The 19806-nt window shown below is 40.5% G+C and overlaps 1 protein-coding gene across 7 annotated transcripts in view; it reads left to right on the top strand.

Moving 5' to 3' along the window:
- lrp8 (low density lipoprotein receptor-related protein 8, apolipoprotein e receptor) overlaps positions 1 to 19806 on the top strand; it is a 180806-nt gene that overhangs the window by 122536 nt on the left and 38464 nt on the right. For all 7 annotated transcript variants that reach the window (XM_085437756.1, XM_085437755.1, XM_085437754.1 and 4 more), the window contains exons 5-9: positions 9278 to 9652; positions 12518 to 12640; positions 13800 to 13919; positions 16129 to 16248; positions 18412 to 18537. In XM_085437756.1, the coding sequence (XP_085293882.1) occupies positions 9278 to 9652; positions 12518 to 12640; positions 13800 to 13919; positions 16129 to 16248; positions 18412 to 18537 (864 nt within the window). The remainder of the gene's footprint in view (positions 1 to 9277; positions 9653 to 12517; positions 12641 to 13799; positions 13920 to 16128; positions 16249 to 18411; positions 18538 to 19806) is intronic.

The following is a 19806-nucleotide window of genomic DNA, read 5'->3' as shown; positions in this document are numbered from 1 at the left end:
GCTGTTTAGATGTCCTGCCAACAAGTTTTTTCAAAAAGGTCTCAAAGACTTTAGAGTCAGACCTGTTACAGATCGTCAACTTTTCTTTATTATCAGGTGTGTTTCCAGAATCACTAAAAACTGCTGTAATCAAACCTATACTGAAAAAGGACAATCTTGACAAGACACAAATGAACAACTACAGGCCGATCTCAAATCTCCCGTTTTTAAGTAAGATCATTGAAAAAGCAGTTTCTCAACAGCTCAGTTACTTCTTAAAACAGAATAATTGCTACGATGCCTTCCAGTCAGGTTTTAGACAGAACCACAGCACTGAAACCGCTCTGACCAAAGTGTTTAATGACATATGTCTGAATACAGACAGTGGAAAAATGTCAGTCCTAGTTTTACTGGATCTCAGTGCAGCATTTGATACAGTTGACCACAACATATTACTCAAACGACTGGAGAACTGGACAGGTCTTTCAGGAACTGTACTAAACTGGTTCAAAACATACGTAGAAAACAGGAAATACTTTGTATCAATAGGTAACTTCACATCTGAGCAGACAAGTATCACATGTGGAGTTCCCCAAGGTTCCATCTTGGGACCCCTTCTGTTTAACATCTACATGCTCCCACTGGCACAGATTATAAACAACAACAAAATAAACTATCACAGCTATGCAGATGACACACAAATATATATCACAATGTCACCAGGAGACCAAGGCCCTGTGCAGGCTCTTGGTAAATGCATTGAGGAAATCAATGACTGGTTGTGCCACAATTTTCTCCAGCTAAACAAAAACAAAACTGAGGTAATAGTCTTTGGCGCCAAAGAAAAACGATTACAGGTCACCAGAGAACTTCAATCTATACATCTAAAAACCACAAACCAGGCGAGAAATTTGGGTGTAGTGATGGATGCAGACCTAAACTTAGAAAAACACATTAAGACAATAACAAAGTCAGCTTACTATCACCTCAAGAATATATCAAGGATAAAAGATCTGATGTCTCAACAGGACCTGGAAAAACTAGTCCATGCATTCATCTTTAGTAGGCTTGATTACTGTAACAGCATCTTTACAGGTCTACCTAAAAAATCAGTCAGACAACTACAGCTCATTCAGAACTCTGCTGCTCGAGTCCTCACTAAGACCAAAAAAGTGGACCACATCAGTCCAGCTCTGAGGTCCTTACACTGGCTGCCTGTCCGTCCGTCAGAGGATAGACTTTAAAGTTCTGATGCTGGCCTATAAAGCTCTGAATGGTTTAGGACCAAAATACATCAATGACCTCCTGACCCAGTATGAACCATCCAGATCCCTCAGGTCATCTGGATCCAGTCTTTTATCAGTTCCCAGAGTCAGAACCAGACACGGAGAAGCTGCATTCAGCTTTTATGCGCCTTATATCTGGAACAAACTCCCAGAAAGCCTCAGATCAGCTGAAACACTCAGTTTATTTAAATCCAGGTTGAAGACTCACCTGTTCTCAGCTGCATTTGAATAAAGCACCAAATCCACACTTTAAGCTTAAATTTCAAAACTTACATTTAACTACTGATTTTATCTACTGTTCTGATTTTATCTGTTTTGATTTTATATACTGTTGTTTGTTTGTTTGTTTGTTTGTTTGTTTGTTTGTTTGTTTAATTAGTTAGTTAGTTTATTTGCTTGTTTTAATCAATTTTAAATCATGCTTTTTATTTGTTCTTGTTTCTAATGTCTCTGTAAAGCACTTTGAATCACCTTGTTGTTGAATTGTGCTATACAAATAAACTTGCCTTGCCTTGCCTTATTCACCACAGCAGGTAGCTCCGCATGTTTGATTTGGTGGATTATTACACCACCTGGTTTTGGGTCTCCTCGTGGAACTTAGTCTGACTACACTACAGAACCTCTGTGTTTGTTTTCAATATAGCTGTATTTAAACATGTAACATTTTTGTCCAATTACTGGAGAAATCTTAAGCTGAAAGGAAAACTTTTTAATTAAAGTGTACCATCAAGTCAATTCCTGGAATATTGATCTGGTCAGTCAAGTAGAATTGGGAGGTTGTTAATTCAGCTATTTTGGTGTTAATGAAATTAACAACAGATGCACCAGAGGGGCAACAATGAGACACACTAGGTGGAGGCTAATAGCAGCTTTCCCTCCTCATCTTTTCAGACTGTTTTTTCGCTAGTAGGGTCAATGCTACTACTGATACCCTACAGAGGTTGCACAGGTAGTTCAACTCCTCCAGCATGGGACATCAATACTTGTCAGTGCCAGGTTTGCTATGTCAAACTCAAACTTGGTAAGGTTTTCAATTTAGCAATTGGGATGCACTTCATACTGTCCAGGAGCTCAGTGATATCCTGGTCCAGATCGGGGAGGAGATGCCCCAGGACACCATCAGCATTTTATGATAGTTTTGAATACTTGGACATAACGAACTTCAGTTAGCTTAACAGCAATTATATAGTACCTAACGGCAGGAGCTAGTAAACATATCTGTATCTAGGAAACATACAAATAGTCAGCAGTTTATTATTATTTTGGTTTATTAATTAGCTCTTTCCCTCACATTGAGCGGTGCAGAATGTAAAATACTTATGTTCAATTTTGATTGCATTAAACTATTACATGAGAAGCAACTGAAAAGCACTCTTATGATTCTTTCCCCCATTTCCAGGGGTGTAACATTTACACTCTAGACATAAAGTGCTGAACATTTATGCAAACTTCTGCAACCACTGTGCGAAGAACTTTCTGAAGAATATTTGATTTCTGTTGGAGAAAGATGAGTCAAAAATTTAGAATACATTTTGGTCTATAATATATAATTCCATGATTTCTTTTTTTAACTCCAATTACTTAATTTGTACTATGCTTTCATTTCAAAGTGCAAGGAGACATTAAACTGCGTAATTTAAAATTATGATCAAAAGCTGCCTCTCCCTCTGTCTACTTCTCAGTGTTTAGATTCAGAGTGGCATCAGGTTAACGTTTCAAAACGCCGGTGACACGCAGCCATGTTGTTGCAGGGCGATGCTGGGAAGTCGACGCCTCTGGCTTGTTCTTTCTCTGACAGTTTGCTGTTTTAATGATTCCAAGGGTAATGTTCCCTGACACACAGCAAATGGTACATTAGGTACCTGTTCTCAGAAATGTTCTCACACAATGTTTGAAGATATTTCTTGAATGCTTTTAAGTTGTGGAGAGCAAGAAAACTGTGAAATTCGTGAATTTTCTTATTGGTGGGCCAAACACCCCCCCCCCCCCCCCCCCCCCAAAAAAAAAAAAAAAAAAACAGAGGTCATGTAATTCCACACTGATTTTAACTTTTAATACTGTACTTTCTCCTGAGCTCCAGTAAAAGTAGGTCAGATATGTCAGTGAGAGATGGAGGGAGAGCTCTTTTGCTCTCTCTTGGTGTCATTTGTACAAATATGGTAAGTATAGTGTGCGATGCATTACCATCACTCCTCTGCGGTCCCTTTATTATAAAGCACCGTTTCTTTGAAAAGGGCATTTGCTTTTTTTTTTTCCTGAGTATATGACATTTGCCTTTGTTTTGGTGAGGGGGATTCCTGCTTTTGCAGGTTAGGTTTTCAGCAGTGACTGTAGGCAAAGTGACAGTTCATGCAACATCGGTCCAAAGTCCAAAGCAGAGATCACATTTTGGACCTATCAAAATGCTTTTCTGATGTTGGATAAGAATGCCTTTGTTTTAGTTTCATCTGCACTTTCTAACTTTTTAATAAATATTGAATAATTAAGCCAAAAAAAAAAATCCTGCTGTTTGAGGTTTTTTGTTGTTTTTTTTGCTCCCCTAGCATCAATCCTCATGAATATAGATGGCAGTTTGTTTACAATTACCCTTGTGTATCTGATGGTACAAGGTATGCTTGAATTGACACGGATGTGTTTTTTTTATTGACGCTCTCGTGTGAAAGATAAGCCATACATATTGATATTCCATAGAGAAGATGATCATGTTGCTTGTCTTCTATACGGCCCATTAAGTCTGCTCAGTGTTAAAATGCTTTCGGGTGTTGCTGTTTTCTTCTTTTTTTGTTCCAGCAGAGCTGCAGTTTAGTTAAATGCAGCATTTTACACATCACTGCGAAGTAAATATTTTATCTCCATTTCTGGTTGTTAGGAGCTGGTCTGTGATCTTCAGCTTGCTTTACTGCTAGTGCACCTGGTGAACTGAAGTGATCAGACAAATGTACGTATGTGGACAAGATCGTGTGTATGTGTGCGTGCACGTATGTGCATACACACCGCGGCTCAGTGCCTGACATGTTAGACCACAGTCTGATTGGATTCCTCGCTCCAGAAACATTAAACTCACTGACTCGTGGACAAAAGCTGAGAGATGTGTGTGTGGGTGTGTGCCCAATATTTTTTTGGGCTCTTTTATTGTCCATTTGTATATTTGTGGCTGTTTGTGTTTTATTAAAGATTCTTTATCTTTTAATCTCTGCGTGTGCGTGTATGCATAGCTGTTTGCTATGTTCTGCTCCATGCTGAAAGAGAGTTCAGTTGTCCTTTAGATCAAGGTCAACGAGCTGTGCCCTATCTTATTGGTTCATCTATTAGCTGTTAACTGGTGGGTGTATGGATGGATGGAGTAAAAGCTTTGACCCCATGTTAAGCACAGTCACCTACAGGGGAAAGTAACCGTCAAGATGGAATTGAGTACAGCTTACTGATTACCTTTTTAAAATTGTAATTGGTCCACTAATCTGTTGGATGGGTGTGTTTAATTAACAGTCAGGAGTCTTAACTCTTTCAGACTACAACATCCAATATTTCTATTCTCAGATCTATCAGTGTATCCATTTCTAAGGGTTCGTTTAAGCCTGAATGAATGCAGAGGCCACCAACAGTAATCAACCAAAGACCAAAGTGATTTTGGGAATTTATCAAGTTTTAAAACTGACAGCAATCTATAGTTTTCATCTGATGTCCGAGCTACCGGGACACACCCACCTGGTGGGCAAAAACAGTACTGAGGTCTTCTGCTCTGCTATCGGGTACAATAATCACCGGGTACACTAATCTTTGAGATTATGGCACCAACATGTGAGCACGCCTCTCCTAACCCTGCCTCCCAGTCCCTGCTTCTCCGCAGAAACCCAGACTGTCTGTGTCGGCTCATTTCAGCTGTAGATCAGCTTTTTGTAATGACACAATTTATGTGACAAATTAATTAGAATACCAAAATTTTTCTGGTGTTACATTGTAAAACTCATTGCAAAATGTCTCTTCATATCTTCACTTTTCTCCCATTGATAGATTATCTAAGTAGTCTTGGCCCAACACAGGTAAACAAAACAACACTTTTGTCCTGCAGTAATACCAACGTCCAGCGTCGGACGTCAGGATGGAGTAACGTGTTTTGCCTGCTAGGTTAGTAAGTTAATCACTACCATTTTTTTTGTTTTTGAAAATTTCCTTCATGCAAAGAACACCAAAGCAAAACACTTCAAAAGGGTTGTTTAGAGCAACTCGTCAATGTTCCGTTGTGAATGTAGGATGCCTCGATATCTTATCATGTACTTCCAGCCTCGGTGGATGATGTTGAGATGAAAGCTCTGTGCAGGTCATACCGTCCTTCTTCCTTAATTATTATTATTCAAACTCGTCAGAGAAAGGCCGGCCAAAAGGTTCGAACTTTTAGTCTTGCTGTTATTGACAGCACTAATCACTGCATCACGCTGACACGGGCAAATATGGCTTTTCAGCATCAGCAAATTGTGTTAATTATAAGTGCAATAACTTTAAATTGTCATTCACAGAGTGGGCAGTCAGTGATGCAAAAAATAACAGTCTAAAGATCTCTGTAGGGTGTTCTTAGAGCTGGTTATGTGAAGCCAGAAGAAACAGAGATAGAACTGGGGTTATCTGAGACAAACCTGCTTACTTTCTACTTCAGTAGTTTTGGTCATATTAGGCGACATTTTCACTTACAATTCCTGTGACCTAAGAGGCAAAAGAAAATGGCTTTGCAAGAGTCTAATTTTATAAGCTAATTTGTTTGAAGTGCTTTTAAGAACGCCTGTGTTTGAATACTTTAATTCCCTCTTTGGAAAGAACTGTGCACCTATTTAAAGGTTTGAAAGATGAAATTCTTTTTCTGTGTTAACTGGTGTGGTTTAAAAAAAGGAAAAGGGACAAAAATGGTTTTAATGTTACGCAGTGTCAATTTGGATCATTTGTGCTCTACCAATGTGGAATCCAAATATGACGTTATTGAATTTATGCGACTGATCATATCTATATACTCATTACATATGACCAACCCTGCCTAATGTACTGTTGGTCCTTCACATATTGACAGGGCTCCAAACTCCCTGAGGACAGGACTCCTTTGAAAATAACAGATTCATGGTTTATCACTTTTTTGAGGTGTGAGACACAAGAATGTCAGAGTCACTTGGGTGGCTGACTGTGAGAATAGGCTGTTTATTTTCTATATTTAATTTCCAGTTTATATCCCAGGCCCTGATATGCAGCAGTGCTGCCAGATAGTTATTGCTGCTTGTGTCGTACGGTACTGTGCAGAAGTCTTGAGCCACCTCCTAATAGTTTCCCTCCAAAGGTGCCATCACTCAAATAGCTATTGGCTAAAAACCTGGCACATTAGGGCATGGTGTGCAGTGCATCCTTAAAGACTTTGAGCAGATGAACAGTATTTGAATGTAATGTCTGACAGAAATGGGAAGAAATCTAGCAAAGACCTGACACGTGACCTAAGAAATGCATCCCGCCAAACTACTGTTCAAGAAGTCGTTAATAAGGATCAAAACAAGAATAAAAGAAGTAGTAGTAGTATTTTTGGTTCAAATCATTAATTACAAGAAAAATCTTTCCCCAGTAACTTTACTGTATAAAGAGCTAACATCGCCAAAATGTCAGGAGTAGTTAGTTACTACAAGAAGTGTTTGTGAACTAAAAATCAAGAATGTGGGATACTGTTTGTCCGTGATTTGGAGAGCCCAGCGCTGCTCCCAACACAGGGAAAACCAATTCTGCGGGGGAGACCTACCTCGGCACTTGTGCAGATGAAGCCAAAGGGAAGATATGCTTCACCATATTTTCTAGTCTTTGGCTTAGAATGAAGTTGGTTTGGAAACATATTTGGCGATGCTTCATCTCCTGCTTTGCGTTTGTGTGGAAGCCCCGTCAAAAACCTGTCAATTATGCCAACAGCGTCCAAGCATCCTTTTTTTTCTCTTTCTTTTCATACCACGCCCCCCCTGCAATGGCTCTGCCCCACACTTTGGGAGCCTCTGATTTAAGCAATGTTTGATCATCTCGACAGAGAACAGAACAAACGGTAGCCAACTTCCACAGAGAAGCTTTGAATGTCCTTCAAGAAGCCTGGAGAACTGTTCCTGAAGGCTAATTAAAGAATTACAAGTAAAATTTACCCAAGAAAGTTCAGGTCGTGTTGAAGAATAAAGGTGGTCAAAAACCAAATGTTGATTTTCAAACTTTTTAGAATTGTAGAAACTAAATGTTTGCCTTACTGTATTTTCAGATATGTTTGCACTTACAGAAAAACAAGGGGTAGCTCATATACACAGTGTACTTTAGGTGCGGGTGTATATTGCGACTCATTAGTCCTTACAAAATAGCTTCTATTGTTTTGATGTCACTTTAGCATCTAGGGAAAAATGCTAGGGAAAACCTAAACTTCATTATAGTGTTAAGACAAAAAAAACTGCCTACTTATTTTTGTAGTAGAAGGAAGAACTATTATGAGCCAACTGTGTCTTTTGTCATTCAGTCTCCCAGTGGGAACCATACTAACAAGCTTCTTATCCCAGCCTTGCTGTTTATATCCCACACACCTGGCTGACCAAGCCTTCTGCTATAATGATGGACTCTTTAGAGCATAAAAGGTGTTTAATCTAACTAGAAACACATAATCGTCCTCGGGGATCTAGCAAAATCTGTTTGAAATGTTCATAAAGAAAGTGTGTCTCGCTGTTGATGCAGAAAGTTTGAAAACAGTCCGTTTGTAACTTTATGCATCTTGCGCAACCGTACTTTCTGCTGGGGTACTGCTTATGTTGTTTTTGTGCTCATGTTAATTACTTAGATCTGAGTGGGGATGATTAGCATGCTAGTAGTAATAGCTAACAGGGAATCCGATAGCCTATTATCATAATGAGTCCCTTTGGCGTACTGTGTGGGTTGGTAAAAAAAAAAGAGAGAGAGAAAATGAAGAAGTTATGCCGGTCGCCCAGAGAGGAGCGTTGCATCAGTGAAGTGGTTTGTTTTGATTTCCCCCCCCCCCTTTTTTTGAGGAGATTATATGATTCAAATTGATTTGTCCACCCTGTCTGGAATTTGATATAATTATAATGTAATATAAAACAACACCAACAGAACAACCACATCCACACTGAAATACAACACATTAAAAGCTGAAATGGCATCATACTTTTCGTCGCAGGTCTTTAGTTACCAGCCTGGAAAAAATCTAAATGCAGACATGGACATGAATATTCATTCCTGACAGGTGTTTCTGTCCAAACATTCACACACATGTATAAACACACACACACTCTAGGAGTGACATTTCTACAGCTGTGCTCATCATACAGCCATCCATATACGCTGGACTTCTGCTGCCCTCGACCTCGTCCCATACATGGTCAGCAGCATCTTTATATGTTGAAAGTATTTGGAGTCTCTTGAGGTGGTGTTTACGTTTTTTAAATATTTCATCATTTATACTTTTTCTACAGGGCAAGTTTATGTTTTCTTCCTGGTTCTTTATCCCTTCGCTTTGTTCTTGCACCTGCCGCATTTTGTCTTGTCAGACTTTCAAGGAAGCTGTGCTGGTATTCTTCAGCGCCACGCAACTGTCGACAGTTTGATCAATCTTTCCTTTTATTCTTGCCAATCACTAAAAGCTCCAGGGCTAAAAAGGAAACTGTGGAACGACTCTCTTCTTGTTAACTCTAAATTTTAACATTAACATTACTACCATCTGTTGAGAAGGCGTAAAAAGACATATTGGTGTGCATATTCCCACCTCTGATTGGGTTTGATTAAATGCAGAGATAAGTTGAACTATAGCCGTCCTTTAACTCGTATTTCCCCTGATCTACTCCCACTCTGAATGGATGTTTCTTAATGACTTGAAAAATGGCTATTTACTAAAGATATTCTGTAATTATTAGACTGATATTAATTTGCTAAATATTACAGGTTATAATAATCAATGAGAATTAAATAAAATACATATACAATTATAATTTAATGTACTTTTCCTCCTGCAGATGGCAAGGCCTGCCCCTCCAAAGACTTCCAGTGTCGTAACGGGAAATGTGTGGCACCGATCTTTGTGTGTGACGGAGACGACGACTGCGGGGACGCCAGCGATGAGGAGAAATGTTCGGCTCCCACCTGTGGGCAGCATGAATTCCGCTGCAACGACTCGGAGTGCATCCCCGCCCTGTGGAGCTGTGACGGCGACCCCGACTGCAAGGACAAGTCAGACGAGTCCATGGAGCGCTGCAGCCGGAGGACGGAGCCCCAGAAACCCCGCTGTCTGGTGAGCGAGTTCCAGTGCGGGAGCGGCGAGTGTGTCCATTTGAACTGGAAGTGTGACGGCGACCCCGACTGCAAGGATAAATCAGATGAAGCAAACTGTCGTAAGTCAGCTTTTTTCTTTTTGCCACCATGTGCTCCCCCTGTGCCGTTCGCTTTATTGTTGTTCAAAGCAATTAGAAAACATAGGAACGAGTCACACCACTGGCATGCTCCTTAATCAAAACATCTTTTTTAATTATCTTTGATTATTCCATAACAACGGGCACAATTCAACTCTGATCAGTCTGAGGAGAGTGGTAGTGAAGTAACTGATCAGCCTAAAGAATCCAGTTTTATTAATTTTAGAAATTAGGATGAATGGTTTGTATTAGTACTTTTGGATATTGTGTCATTTATCTTTACTTGAAGCTAATGCCAACTATCGCCTTTAATGAAAGTTACGGATGGATACCAAAAAGTAATCAGTTGTTTTGTAGAGCAGCAGCTTAAATGTACTGGAGGACTATGCTTTGAAGACCGGCTCTGCTCTGAACAAAGACTGTGTGACAAATGTGTCACCAAATGACTAAAGGAAGATCAATTCTAATTTTATCGTGACGATCCACAAATGTGTTGCCATGCAACCATGTGACCTGTGCAAGAAGAGACAAACCCATCTGAGCCTGTGTAAGGTGAAGGTCCTTCATCAAGCGTGACCCCCATGTGGTCTCCTCTTCACATGCCCACACACCACTTAGAGAGATGACAGCAACTTCACACATAAGACATGATACAAGCACAGTGCGCAGCCGCACGCGCAGCCAGGTGCAAGCTCTAACACACACATGCACCCACAATAATAAGGTGTTAGTACAAAAAATAAAGCAGAAATCACAGAGTACATGTTGTTTCAGTGTTTAGATCACGGCTTGCCCTTTATCACAGTACACACCCTCCTTATCCTTAAATTAATGGCTGCTGCACTCCAGACAGAATTACATGGGTCTGTGGAGTCGTCTTTTACGAGATTGGAATAATTATGTAGGTAAGCACTACACGATTGGTCACTTTTATGTGGTTATATTTTGACAACAATGTCTAAATCTGTGACATGGTCGAAACGTCACTCTAAAGCCTCGAATCTGCTTTCTGCAGGTATGCTAAAATCCACTCAGGTCTGAATGACACAAATTTCATTATCAGACTTTGAGCATCGATCTTTGAGGATGCCCGTGTGCCTGCCTGTGCGTGTTATTGTGCAGAGTTGTCTGTGGAGAATTGACACGAGTGTGCACCAACTATGCATGCACCACAAAAGACCTAAAGGAAATATATATAACAGGAAATGACCCTTCATGTCTCCACAGCGGAGTATAATCATGACTTGTCTCAGCCATAAATGTAAATAAAAGTCAAACATGGACGATGATATGTCATGTATTGGTTTGAGAACTATGACCTTGATATTGGTGTTTCAATCAGACCCACTTTAGTCTCTTTGACTGGACCTGAGCATGTTTTAATGAGAGCTTTGACTTGATTAGCTAATGCTAACACCGGCTTTGTTTGGAAGTTCAATGCATTATTCACTGAGTTATTAACTGCTAGCTTGGAGAATTGGAAGCTGAAAATAAAATTCACTAAACATGTAAACAGAACAGCCGACAGCTTAGAGTATATTTTATTAAAACAGACTATTTTCCTAAAATAATTAACGTAAATATCCTTGCTACCAACTGATATCTTTTCCAAAACATTTCAAACGGTTGCTAACTGCCTAAAAAACATTTAAAAATAGACCAAAAATCTCTCTATTAACCAAAAAAAAAAAAGGGAATCTGTCCTGGGTGTACCCTGCATCTCACCCCGTGATAGCTGGGATAGGCTGAAGCCCCCACAGCGACCGTGATAAGGTTAAGCAGAAGAGAATGGAGGGATGGCAATTTAAACGAGAACATAGAAGACAGCTTAGCACCGTTTCAGTGTAAATGAGGATTGTGACAATAACTGCATACTATACCTCCAGTTTGTTCTTTCCTCGTTCGCCTCGTTTCCATCAGGCTCTGCTCAAGCGACAAGCGACTGTGAGCAGAGTGACAGAAGGTTAATGGAAATGAGAAATGGTCACATCGTATCGCAACTTTCCTTCTTTCCGTCCTGTCAACGTTTCCGCAGATGGCAATCCATTATTATAACTATTCATCCCGGGGATTTATCATTATTAGCTGAGCTAACATCCCAATAATTTGGATGAAGGAATCGGCACATTTTTGCGATGGTCCAGGCTTTAGCATGAACATCTGTTTGTCTTTATTTTATTTATTTTTTGTCTGAGTGTTTCAAAGTATGTCTCAGCGTCCCCTTTTCCTGGCATTCACATGTCCTGCTGCAAGCTTGCATTTAATTTTGCTCATTTAATAATGCCTCTGTGAGCCCGAAAACCCAAATGTGCCCAAACCGTTGTGTGTGGCTGTGTGAATACCATATTTCCTGATGCGAAGATTGTCTGCCGTGTGTTTTTTATCGGCTCCACAGTCATTGATCATGTCTGCCTCTGCTCCGTTGGCGGAGCCAGTCCAAAACACAACACATGAATAATTAAATAGCCAGTTAAAAAGACAAATGAGTTAAATAAACCATCCCTCCACGTTAGAGCAAGCACAAATGTCTATATGCACATTTACATGCACACACCTTCTCAATAGGTCACTAGATGTGGGTTTGCTTCAGATGCTGGATGAATACATGAATGCTTTTCTTTTCGGCATAGCAGTTTATGAGGATTTATGCCCTATCAAGAGGTGCGTATGATAGATTAGAGCTGAATACTGGAATGCAATTTGAGAGGAAAAGGGCTGAATTTGACTTTGTGAACAATTTAAAATGCTCTGAATTTTCATTGTGGAACTTTATCATTGTCTTTTTGTGGATTAGACTAATGGGAATACTCAGCTAATTCTTAACTCTGTGTGTTTTGTGTTCCTCAGCACTGCTTACGTGCAGACCTGATGAGTTCCAGTGTGGCGATGGCTCCTGTATTCACGGCACCAAGCAGTGTAATAAAGTTCACGACTGTCCGGACTACAGTGATGAAGCAGGTTGTGTCAACGGTAAGCGTCTCGCGAGTACGGAAAAGGAGGACGGCCATGAAACAAGCAAACATCCCGATTATTATTAGAAGAACATATTGTTCTATTTTGTTTTCCTCCCAATAATGTTGGCTTTTCTTCTAAATGCAGAGTCAAAATTCCAGATTTTATTTAAAGTTTCAGTTTATGTTTTCAGGACTTCTGCTTCTCGCTTCTGCCTCCTTTCTTTAACTTCATTTACTCAAAAAAAAAAGTGGCCAATTACAACTTTAATACTTTGAACTAGCTTCACAGGAGCTATAACGAAGAGTAGCACAGTTGGCCTCTCTGGTGAGTTCGGCCCCATGAGAAACTTTAATCAGAAAAATGTCCACCAAAAGATAGGCTTAGAGGCATGGGAGGATAAGAGGCTGTGAATCTCCACTGCCTTAAATCTCCCCTGTGTTCCCTCCACTTAAATCTCCTGAGTGGTCGAAGACGGAGGTGATGATTCAAAGAATTGCAAAGAAGCTACAGCGATATTTTTATTTACTGTAACAACTCAGCTGCGTATAACTTGCACAGAACAGATATGTAGCAGCTGAGTTGCTTCGTGCATTTAATAGGCACTGGATGTCACATCTGCTACTCTTCTACATTTTATTTAGCTTCTACTTTCAAGAGAGTTAAAGGGCTTCTTTGATGGGAGCTCAGCTGCCTCTGGCTCATCTGTAGTTCAAACCGTATAATGCATATGTTATCCATGAAGCCTTTCTCTTTTTTTGAGCTTGTGTTTACTATTAGTTACCATACATATGATATGTCTTTCTCAGTAAGCTTCCCTAATTAGAATAGCGACAAACATTTGTTAACCTCCACTTAACTCCCTGTAGCCTGTCTTATTTATAGAACTAAGCAATTTAATGATCAAGCTTTGCCTAAAGCTTCTCACTGAGAGTCAAAAGAGTCAACCTTTGGGCTAATTATCTCCACAGACCACAAGAAACATCGACAGCATTGCTTTGCTGACATTTACTGTATCTGCATTAGAATCTTGTACTCTACAAAATCTGACGTGCCAGAGGCTTTCATCACAGTAGGGTTGAATTATTGTGTTGCCAAACACTAATTTGGTGCTCAATGTGATTAAAACACTTGCTAAGAGTCTAGGCTTTTAAGTCATCTGATGTCTTCACTACAGTTACAAAATGCGACGGGCCCAAAAAGTTCCGCTGTAAGAACGGGGAGTGTATCGACAGCAGCAAGGTGTGCGATAACGTGAAAGACTGCAAGGACTGGTCAGATGAACCTGTGGAGTGTGGTAAGATTCTTCGTGTTTCTTTACACACACACACATTAATGTGAGAACATTAGCTTGTTCAAATGTGGGTGGTCACTCTTCTCTATGTAAAGGAGATTCATTTGATCAAGGCTGAGTAAATCAGGATATTTCTCAACTACCTTGTTATGATGAAAGACCCAAACGACTCTGCCCTCCGGTGCGATCTTAGCCGAGAGAGCGTGACACGACTACGTTACCCATAACGTAGATTATCCACAGAGATTATCCAAACAGCACAGATAATTACTGCTTCCTCAGCTTTGGTCACACATTTGACACCACAAGCAGTGCAGTTCATCCGCAATCAGATGTAAGCGGCTGAGAAAAGTATACTTATTAATAGAATCGTATCAAATTAATGAAACAAAGGGAATTGAAGCCTGAGATTTTACTTTATGTACACGTTAAAGTGTCTGAGGTTATTAAGAGACGCTGCACTTGACCCATAGCCTCTCTGAATTGGAGTGGGCTGGCATCTGTTGTGTCAGTATAAAATTATATGTGTGCGCACTGCCTTTGCATCCTCCTCTAACCTCACAGCTGATGGATATATTCAATTCGATTTTATTTTTACGGCGCAAAATCACAGCAACAGTCAAGGCTTTATATTGTAAGGTAGACCCTACAAATAATACATACAGATAAAAACCCAACAGTCATATGACCCCTTACGAGCAAGCACTTTGGCGACAGTGGGAAGGAAAACTGGAAGAAACCTCCGGCAGAACCTGGCTCAGGGAGGGGCGGCCATCCGCCGCGACCGGTTGGGGTGAGAGAAGAATCTGCCATGATTCCCATGATAAGAATTAAATATGATGATCTGTGAACTGGAAGTTAGCACACATCACAGCCAAGAAGATGGCGCTGAGTTAAGCCGAGCCTACACAGTAATATCACTTATTAGCAGTAATATAGCTTTATCTTATTTGTGAATGACATTGCCGGATTATTTTTGGTATTTAGTAAAACTCTGAATCTTACTCACTCATTCTGTGTATATGTGTGTCTATGTACATCGATCCACAAATTGATCCATAAATCGATGTGTATAGACACAGAAATATAAGAATTTTACTCCAACATTGCTGCAGACATCATCTCATACAGTTCAGTGTCTGTCTGGCGCTAGAATTAAGATGTTAGAAAGAGTTTATTGGTATCTGAAAAGAACCTCCTGCCAGCCACCTGCATGTTTTACCCATGCTATAGTCATTATAGTTTATGTGATTTTCAAAGATTTTAACTAAACCTCAGTACAAACTATACAACATTACAAGAGAATAGAAATATGGATATGAGTGTCCACATACTTTGTTTTTTGTTTTCTAGTGCTTCTGCTACAACCTGCTTAAACTGCTTTAAGCAGGTTTTCATGTTTTTGCCTTATTTTAGTTTAAAATAAGGCTGATACTCAGTTGCTGTTCCGTTCTACTATAAATTACCAGTCTAATTTTGATTAAATGCAAATCTGTGAAAGTCCATACTACTCTTTTCCTCTTCCTGTGAGTCTCCCTTAATGTCTTGCTGCCTCTCTTTTTCTATCTCTAGTAGTGTCTTAGTCTCACAGCAGTACCTGTAGCCTTGAAGCTTAAATCTTTAATGTAAACCGGTAATGAAGTACCAGCTTTAGCTTTCTGCAGAGATCCCTCTTCACTCCCTGGAGGGTAGTTGAAAGAAAAAAAGGGATAAATGGAGGCACAGAAACTGATACAAAAGGGAAAGGAAGGATGACTCAGTCCAATATGTTCTGTTAAAAGGAAAAAAAACCAGAGGAAATGGAGAGAATTGGATTAGAGGATGAAGGAGAGCACGTGCTTGTGTTACAATAGGCAATATAGTGCAGTAGCACCTGGGATAAGCAAAGGTTCCTGTTGGAAAATGGATCCGTTCCAGGAACTACTAGCTAAGACTACCGGTAGTAGAGCACACAAGAATCACACACAAACTTGAATTGTTGATGTATACAGACAGGACAAAAATATCTTTACTGGCAGGATGATTTAAACTGTCCATACAGACCAACCTGTGGGATTGTCTTCCTGTCCATCTTGTTCTTGTGTTGCCAAAGTTATTCTGTCTAAAAACCTGCTGGAATTTATTGGAACAATACTCAACTCTTTGTTTTATTTTTCACTGTTTCCTCTCTGCCATCCCTGCCCTTTCCTCTGCTGCCACTCTGTCTCTGCAGGCCTGAATGAGTGTGCAGACAACAACGGTGGCTGCTCCCACATCTGCAAGGACCAGAGAATTGGTTATGAGTGTGACTGCCCCTCTGGCTACAAACTCCTGGATAAAAAGACGTGTGGAGGTAAAGAGAAAAAAAAGTGCAGCAGAGCTCCTCATACCTTGGTCCAGAGAAGCACGACCAAAGGGCAGTGACATTAATCAGCTGAACTTTATCTGTGCTATTCTGTGGTTGTTTTGTTCGAGGGTACTTTTAACTATGGCCATTTTCAGGTCCAAGGAAAACATTAACATGATTCATTAAACACTGCTGTTTAAGATTAGTTGCATTTGCTTTACCCGGTTGAGACAAAAATCTAGTATGATAACTAACTTAAATGCAAAAAATGGGGTTAGCACTCTGGAGTAAACTGCCTCATCTAAAGCTTGTCTTTTATGCATGTTGCAAGTTATTAATTGCATGCAGACATTCTGGATTTGGGAGCATGAATAAGTTATTTTAACAACCAGTCTCCTTAGCGAGGTTGCCAGGTCCAGAATGTAAGATGAGGCATTTGTAAAATGTTGGGATGCTGATGATCAGAAAGTGTTCCACCATAAAAAACAGATAAATGATGTACAGAAGAACAAAACAACAAAACATCAGTTCACAAAAACTGCTACTCCCTATTCAGTACTAATTACATTTTCACTGATTACCTAATGGGTCCGCACACCCATTGTTACAGCCCTAGCAGGACCTCCTCCTGAAATCGTTCTTGTTTGGATGTGTCCTGCCATATCTCCTGCCTTTGGTGCCACCGTTTTTGTACGGCTGACTCCCATCAGCAATTAAGAATGCTTAAATCCAGAGAAAATTGAGCTCTAGGGCCAGAGAGAGCTTTGTTGGGTTGTTGCTGGTGAGCTGTGAGTATGGTGGTCTATTGCTCCTACTCTGTGGAGAGGAGTGTGTTTTGGTACTAACCCCCTTTGACTTATTTTTAGTTTAGTGATGATCACCTGAGTTTTGTTGTTTTCTTTCTTCAAAAGGTAATAGTGGCTGGTCTGTCTCTTTTAGTTTAGTTATTAATAGAAACATTAATAAAATCTGTTAATGTAATCATTTTGCCTCTCTGCCTCCTTTTTTCAACCCGGACACCTTTGTTACTTTCCCTCAACCACTGGACCTTTTTAGGGGACCAAGAGGGGGCTTGTCCGGGATCGCTGAAAATGGGAGTTTTGGAATTGTTAGCATTTGGTTTCTGATTATTTTGCTTGTAAATGGCTTGTGAAATGATGCGGAAACAAAGTTCAGCTCTAGAAACCGAGAATCAGTTCAACTTACTGCTAGCTATGTGACTCAAGCTCTCATTACAGTTGTACAGGGACCAGATAGCCCTTAACAAAGGGGCTAATACCACATACTCCAGAAGCAGCCCCTGCGGACACAGCAAGCAATGCCATTGAATGCCCTCTCTAAGTTAATAAGACAATAGTTGAGCAAAATCCCACGTCCCCTTAAATATGCTTAATGGGATGCAGAGCTTGTCCCGTGTTCCACAACCAGGACAAAAGCTGCATTGTTTCTCCTTAAGTTAGGGGCCGACTACTGGATGGACTCTCCTCTCCAGTATCCCAGCACAGACCATCCTAGGTAGGCTGAGAAAATCGGATCCCCCTGAAGTTGTAACATACCCTCTGGTGCCCTTTCTTGAAGAGGGGAACCACCATCCTAGAGGGCAGTCTAGAGGCACTCTCCCCAAGTTCTATCCAATTTTGCAGAGGTATGTCAGTTGAAACAGTTCAGAACATCCAGAGGCTTACAAACTCGAGTCCAGTCTCATCCACCCTGGGGACCTTCCACCATGGAGTTGTTTAACTACTTCAGTGATCTTGCCTCCAGTATTGGGAGGTTCATCCCCTTTGTCCCCAGATTCTGGTTACGCTGACCTTGGAGGACCTTGACCTGTAGCTTTAAATATGACCCTGAATGCGTTCAGAAATGTCAGATTTTCCATTTTTCCTAATTTATTTGGTTTAAGCTGTTTCCATATACAAACGTGTTTAACATCATTTCTATTATCCAGTTAAAACAGTGTTAGTCTGTTTCTCAAAAATATTAGTGTTACAACATTCAAATTTCTCAACAAAAGATCTCTCTTTTTTTTTTGAAGTGAGGATCCTGCTGAGAAAGGTTGTTAACATGCTAGAAACAGAAAATATTAGCTCTTTTATGTCTCAGTCTCCAGACAAATAGGACTGTGTGTGTCTTGATCTTTATGTCTATGTGCCATGTTTCTCTCTGCAGACATAGACGAATGTGAGAACCCAGATGCCTGCAGTCAGATCTGCATCAACTACAAAGGGGATTACAAGTGTGAGTGCTATGAAGGTTATGAGATGGACCCTGCCTCTAAGACCTGCAAAGCCGTAGGTAGGGCATTTATCACACACACATTTTTGGAAGTGAATACACACACTGTCATTGATGGAAGCTCCCACCAAAATACAGTCGCACATACATATGAGGAATCACACATAGAAACCAACTCTCACATATTCAGCAACGGCGCTCCGACTCTAGCGCCGACTACCCAGTCACATCCTACGCAGTTCTCACACAGTGGCACTCCGTGAAAGGAGAGTATTGCTTTGTGTGCAGTTCTTGCACAGCAATCTGTGCAAAGATAAATATTTGCCATCTTTTTTCTGCAGCTCTCACTAATGAAAGTTTGCAGCCAGCTGCTTTTGCTCTCCCCAGAGTGTTAAGGGAAGGGTGTTATTTGGGGAAAAGGTCTGCCCACTCAATGCAGGACACAGGCAGGGTCTCTACCCATTGTTGGCTACAGCAAATACACTGAACAGCAGTTTGAATGAAAATAAAATCTTGTCCTCTAAGCTGCACTTGGCAAGTTTGCAACTGAAAAGAAGTCTTCCTTAATGCTATTCAAAACACAACTGTACATGAGCCCATTAGGTATACATGAGACTTGTTTGAAAGCACAATTTGGGTTCTTCTAATCAGTTCGCACAGTTTTCAGTCTGTTAGAGCTGACCTTAAAGATAACAATCCTGTGGTTACCAAGCCTTTAAGTACCTGCAGATAATGTTTCTATATATTTTACTTTAAGAAGTACAGGAAACAGACGGTCTAGAACAGGGGTAGGCAACTCCAGGCCTCAAGTGCTGTTGTCCTGCACTTTAGATATCACCCTGGGTCAGCACACCTGAATTAAATGGTTAGTTCATAACCAGGCCTCTGGAGAACTTCAAGACATGTTGAGGAGGTCATTTAGCAATTTGAATCAGCTGTAATTGACTAAGGACACATCTAGTCCTGCAGGACACCGTTACTCAAGGCCTGGAGTTGCCGACCCCTGGTCTAGAATGTGTTAACAGTGCATGCTTTCAAGTTTTTAACCTTATTAGCATGTCCCTACGATGTGTTGTTTCTGTGTTCGAAGACATATCGGTGAAATAAGCAGGCAACACAGTAGGTGACTAGCCTGACTGAACAAACCAGAACAACATGTTGCCTATGTTGCCACTGTAAAGTTCACTTTTCTTCTTCTTCCTATTTTCCAAAATCAGTTAACAGCTCAAACACGGATGGCTGAGGCATGGCCGAATTAGTCCAATATTGCAACTTATTTAGAGTAGAGACACAGAAGCAGACGTGGGTGGCTAGTATGCATCTCTTATA

The sequence above is a fragment of the Copadichromis virginalis genome, linkage group LG17, assembly GCF_057382275.1.
Source record: "Copadichromis virginalis isolate Kocher_CV1m ecotype Utaka linkage group LG17, C_Virginalis_male_GT1.1, whole genome shotgun sequence".
Taxonomy (NCBI): Eukaryota; Metazoa; Chordata; class Actinopteri; order Cichliformes; family Cichlidae; genus Copadichromis; species Copadichromis virginalis.
This window is presented reverse-complemented; position numbering and strand designations above follow the sequence as displayed.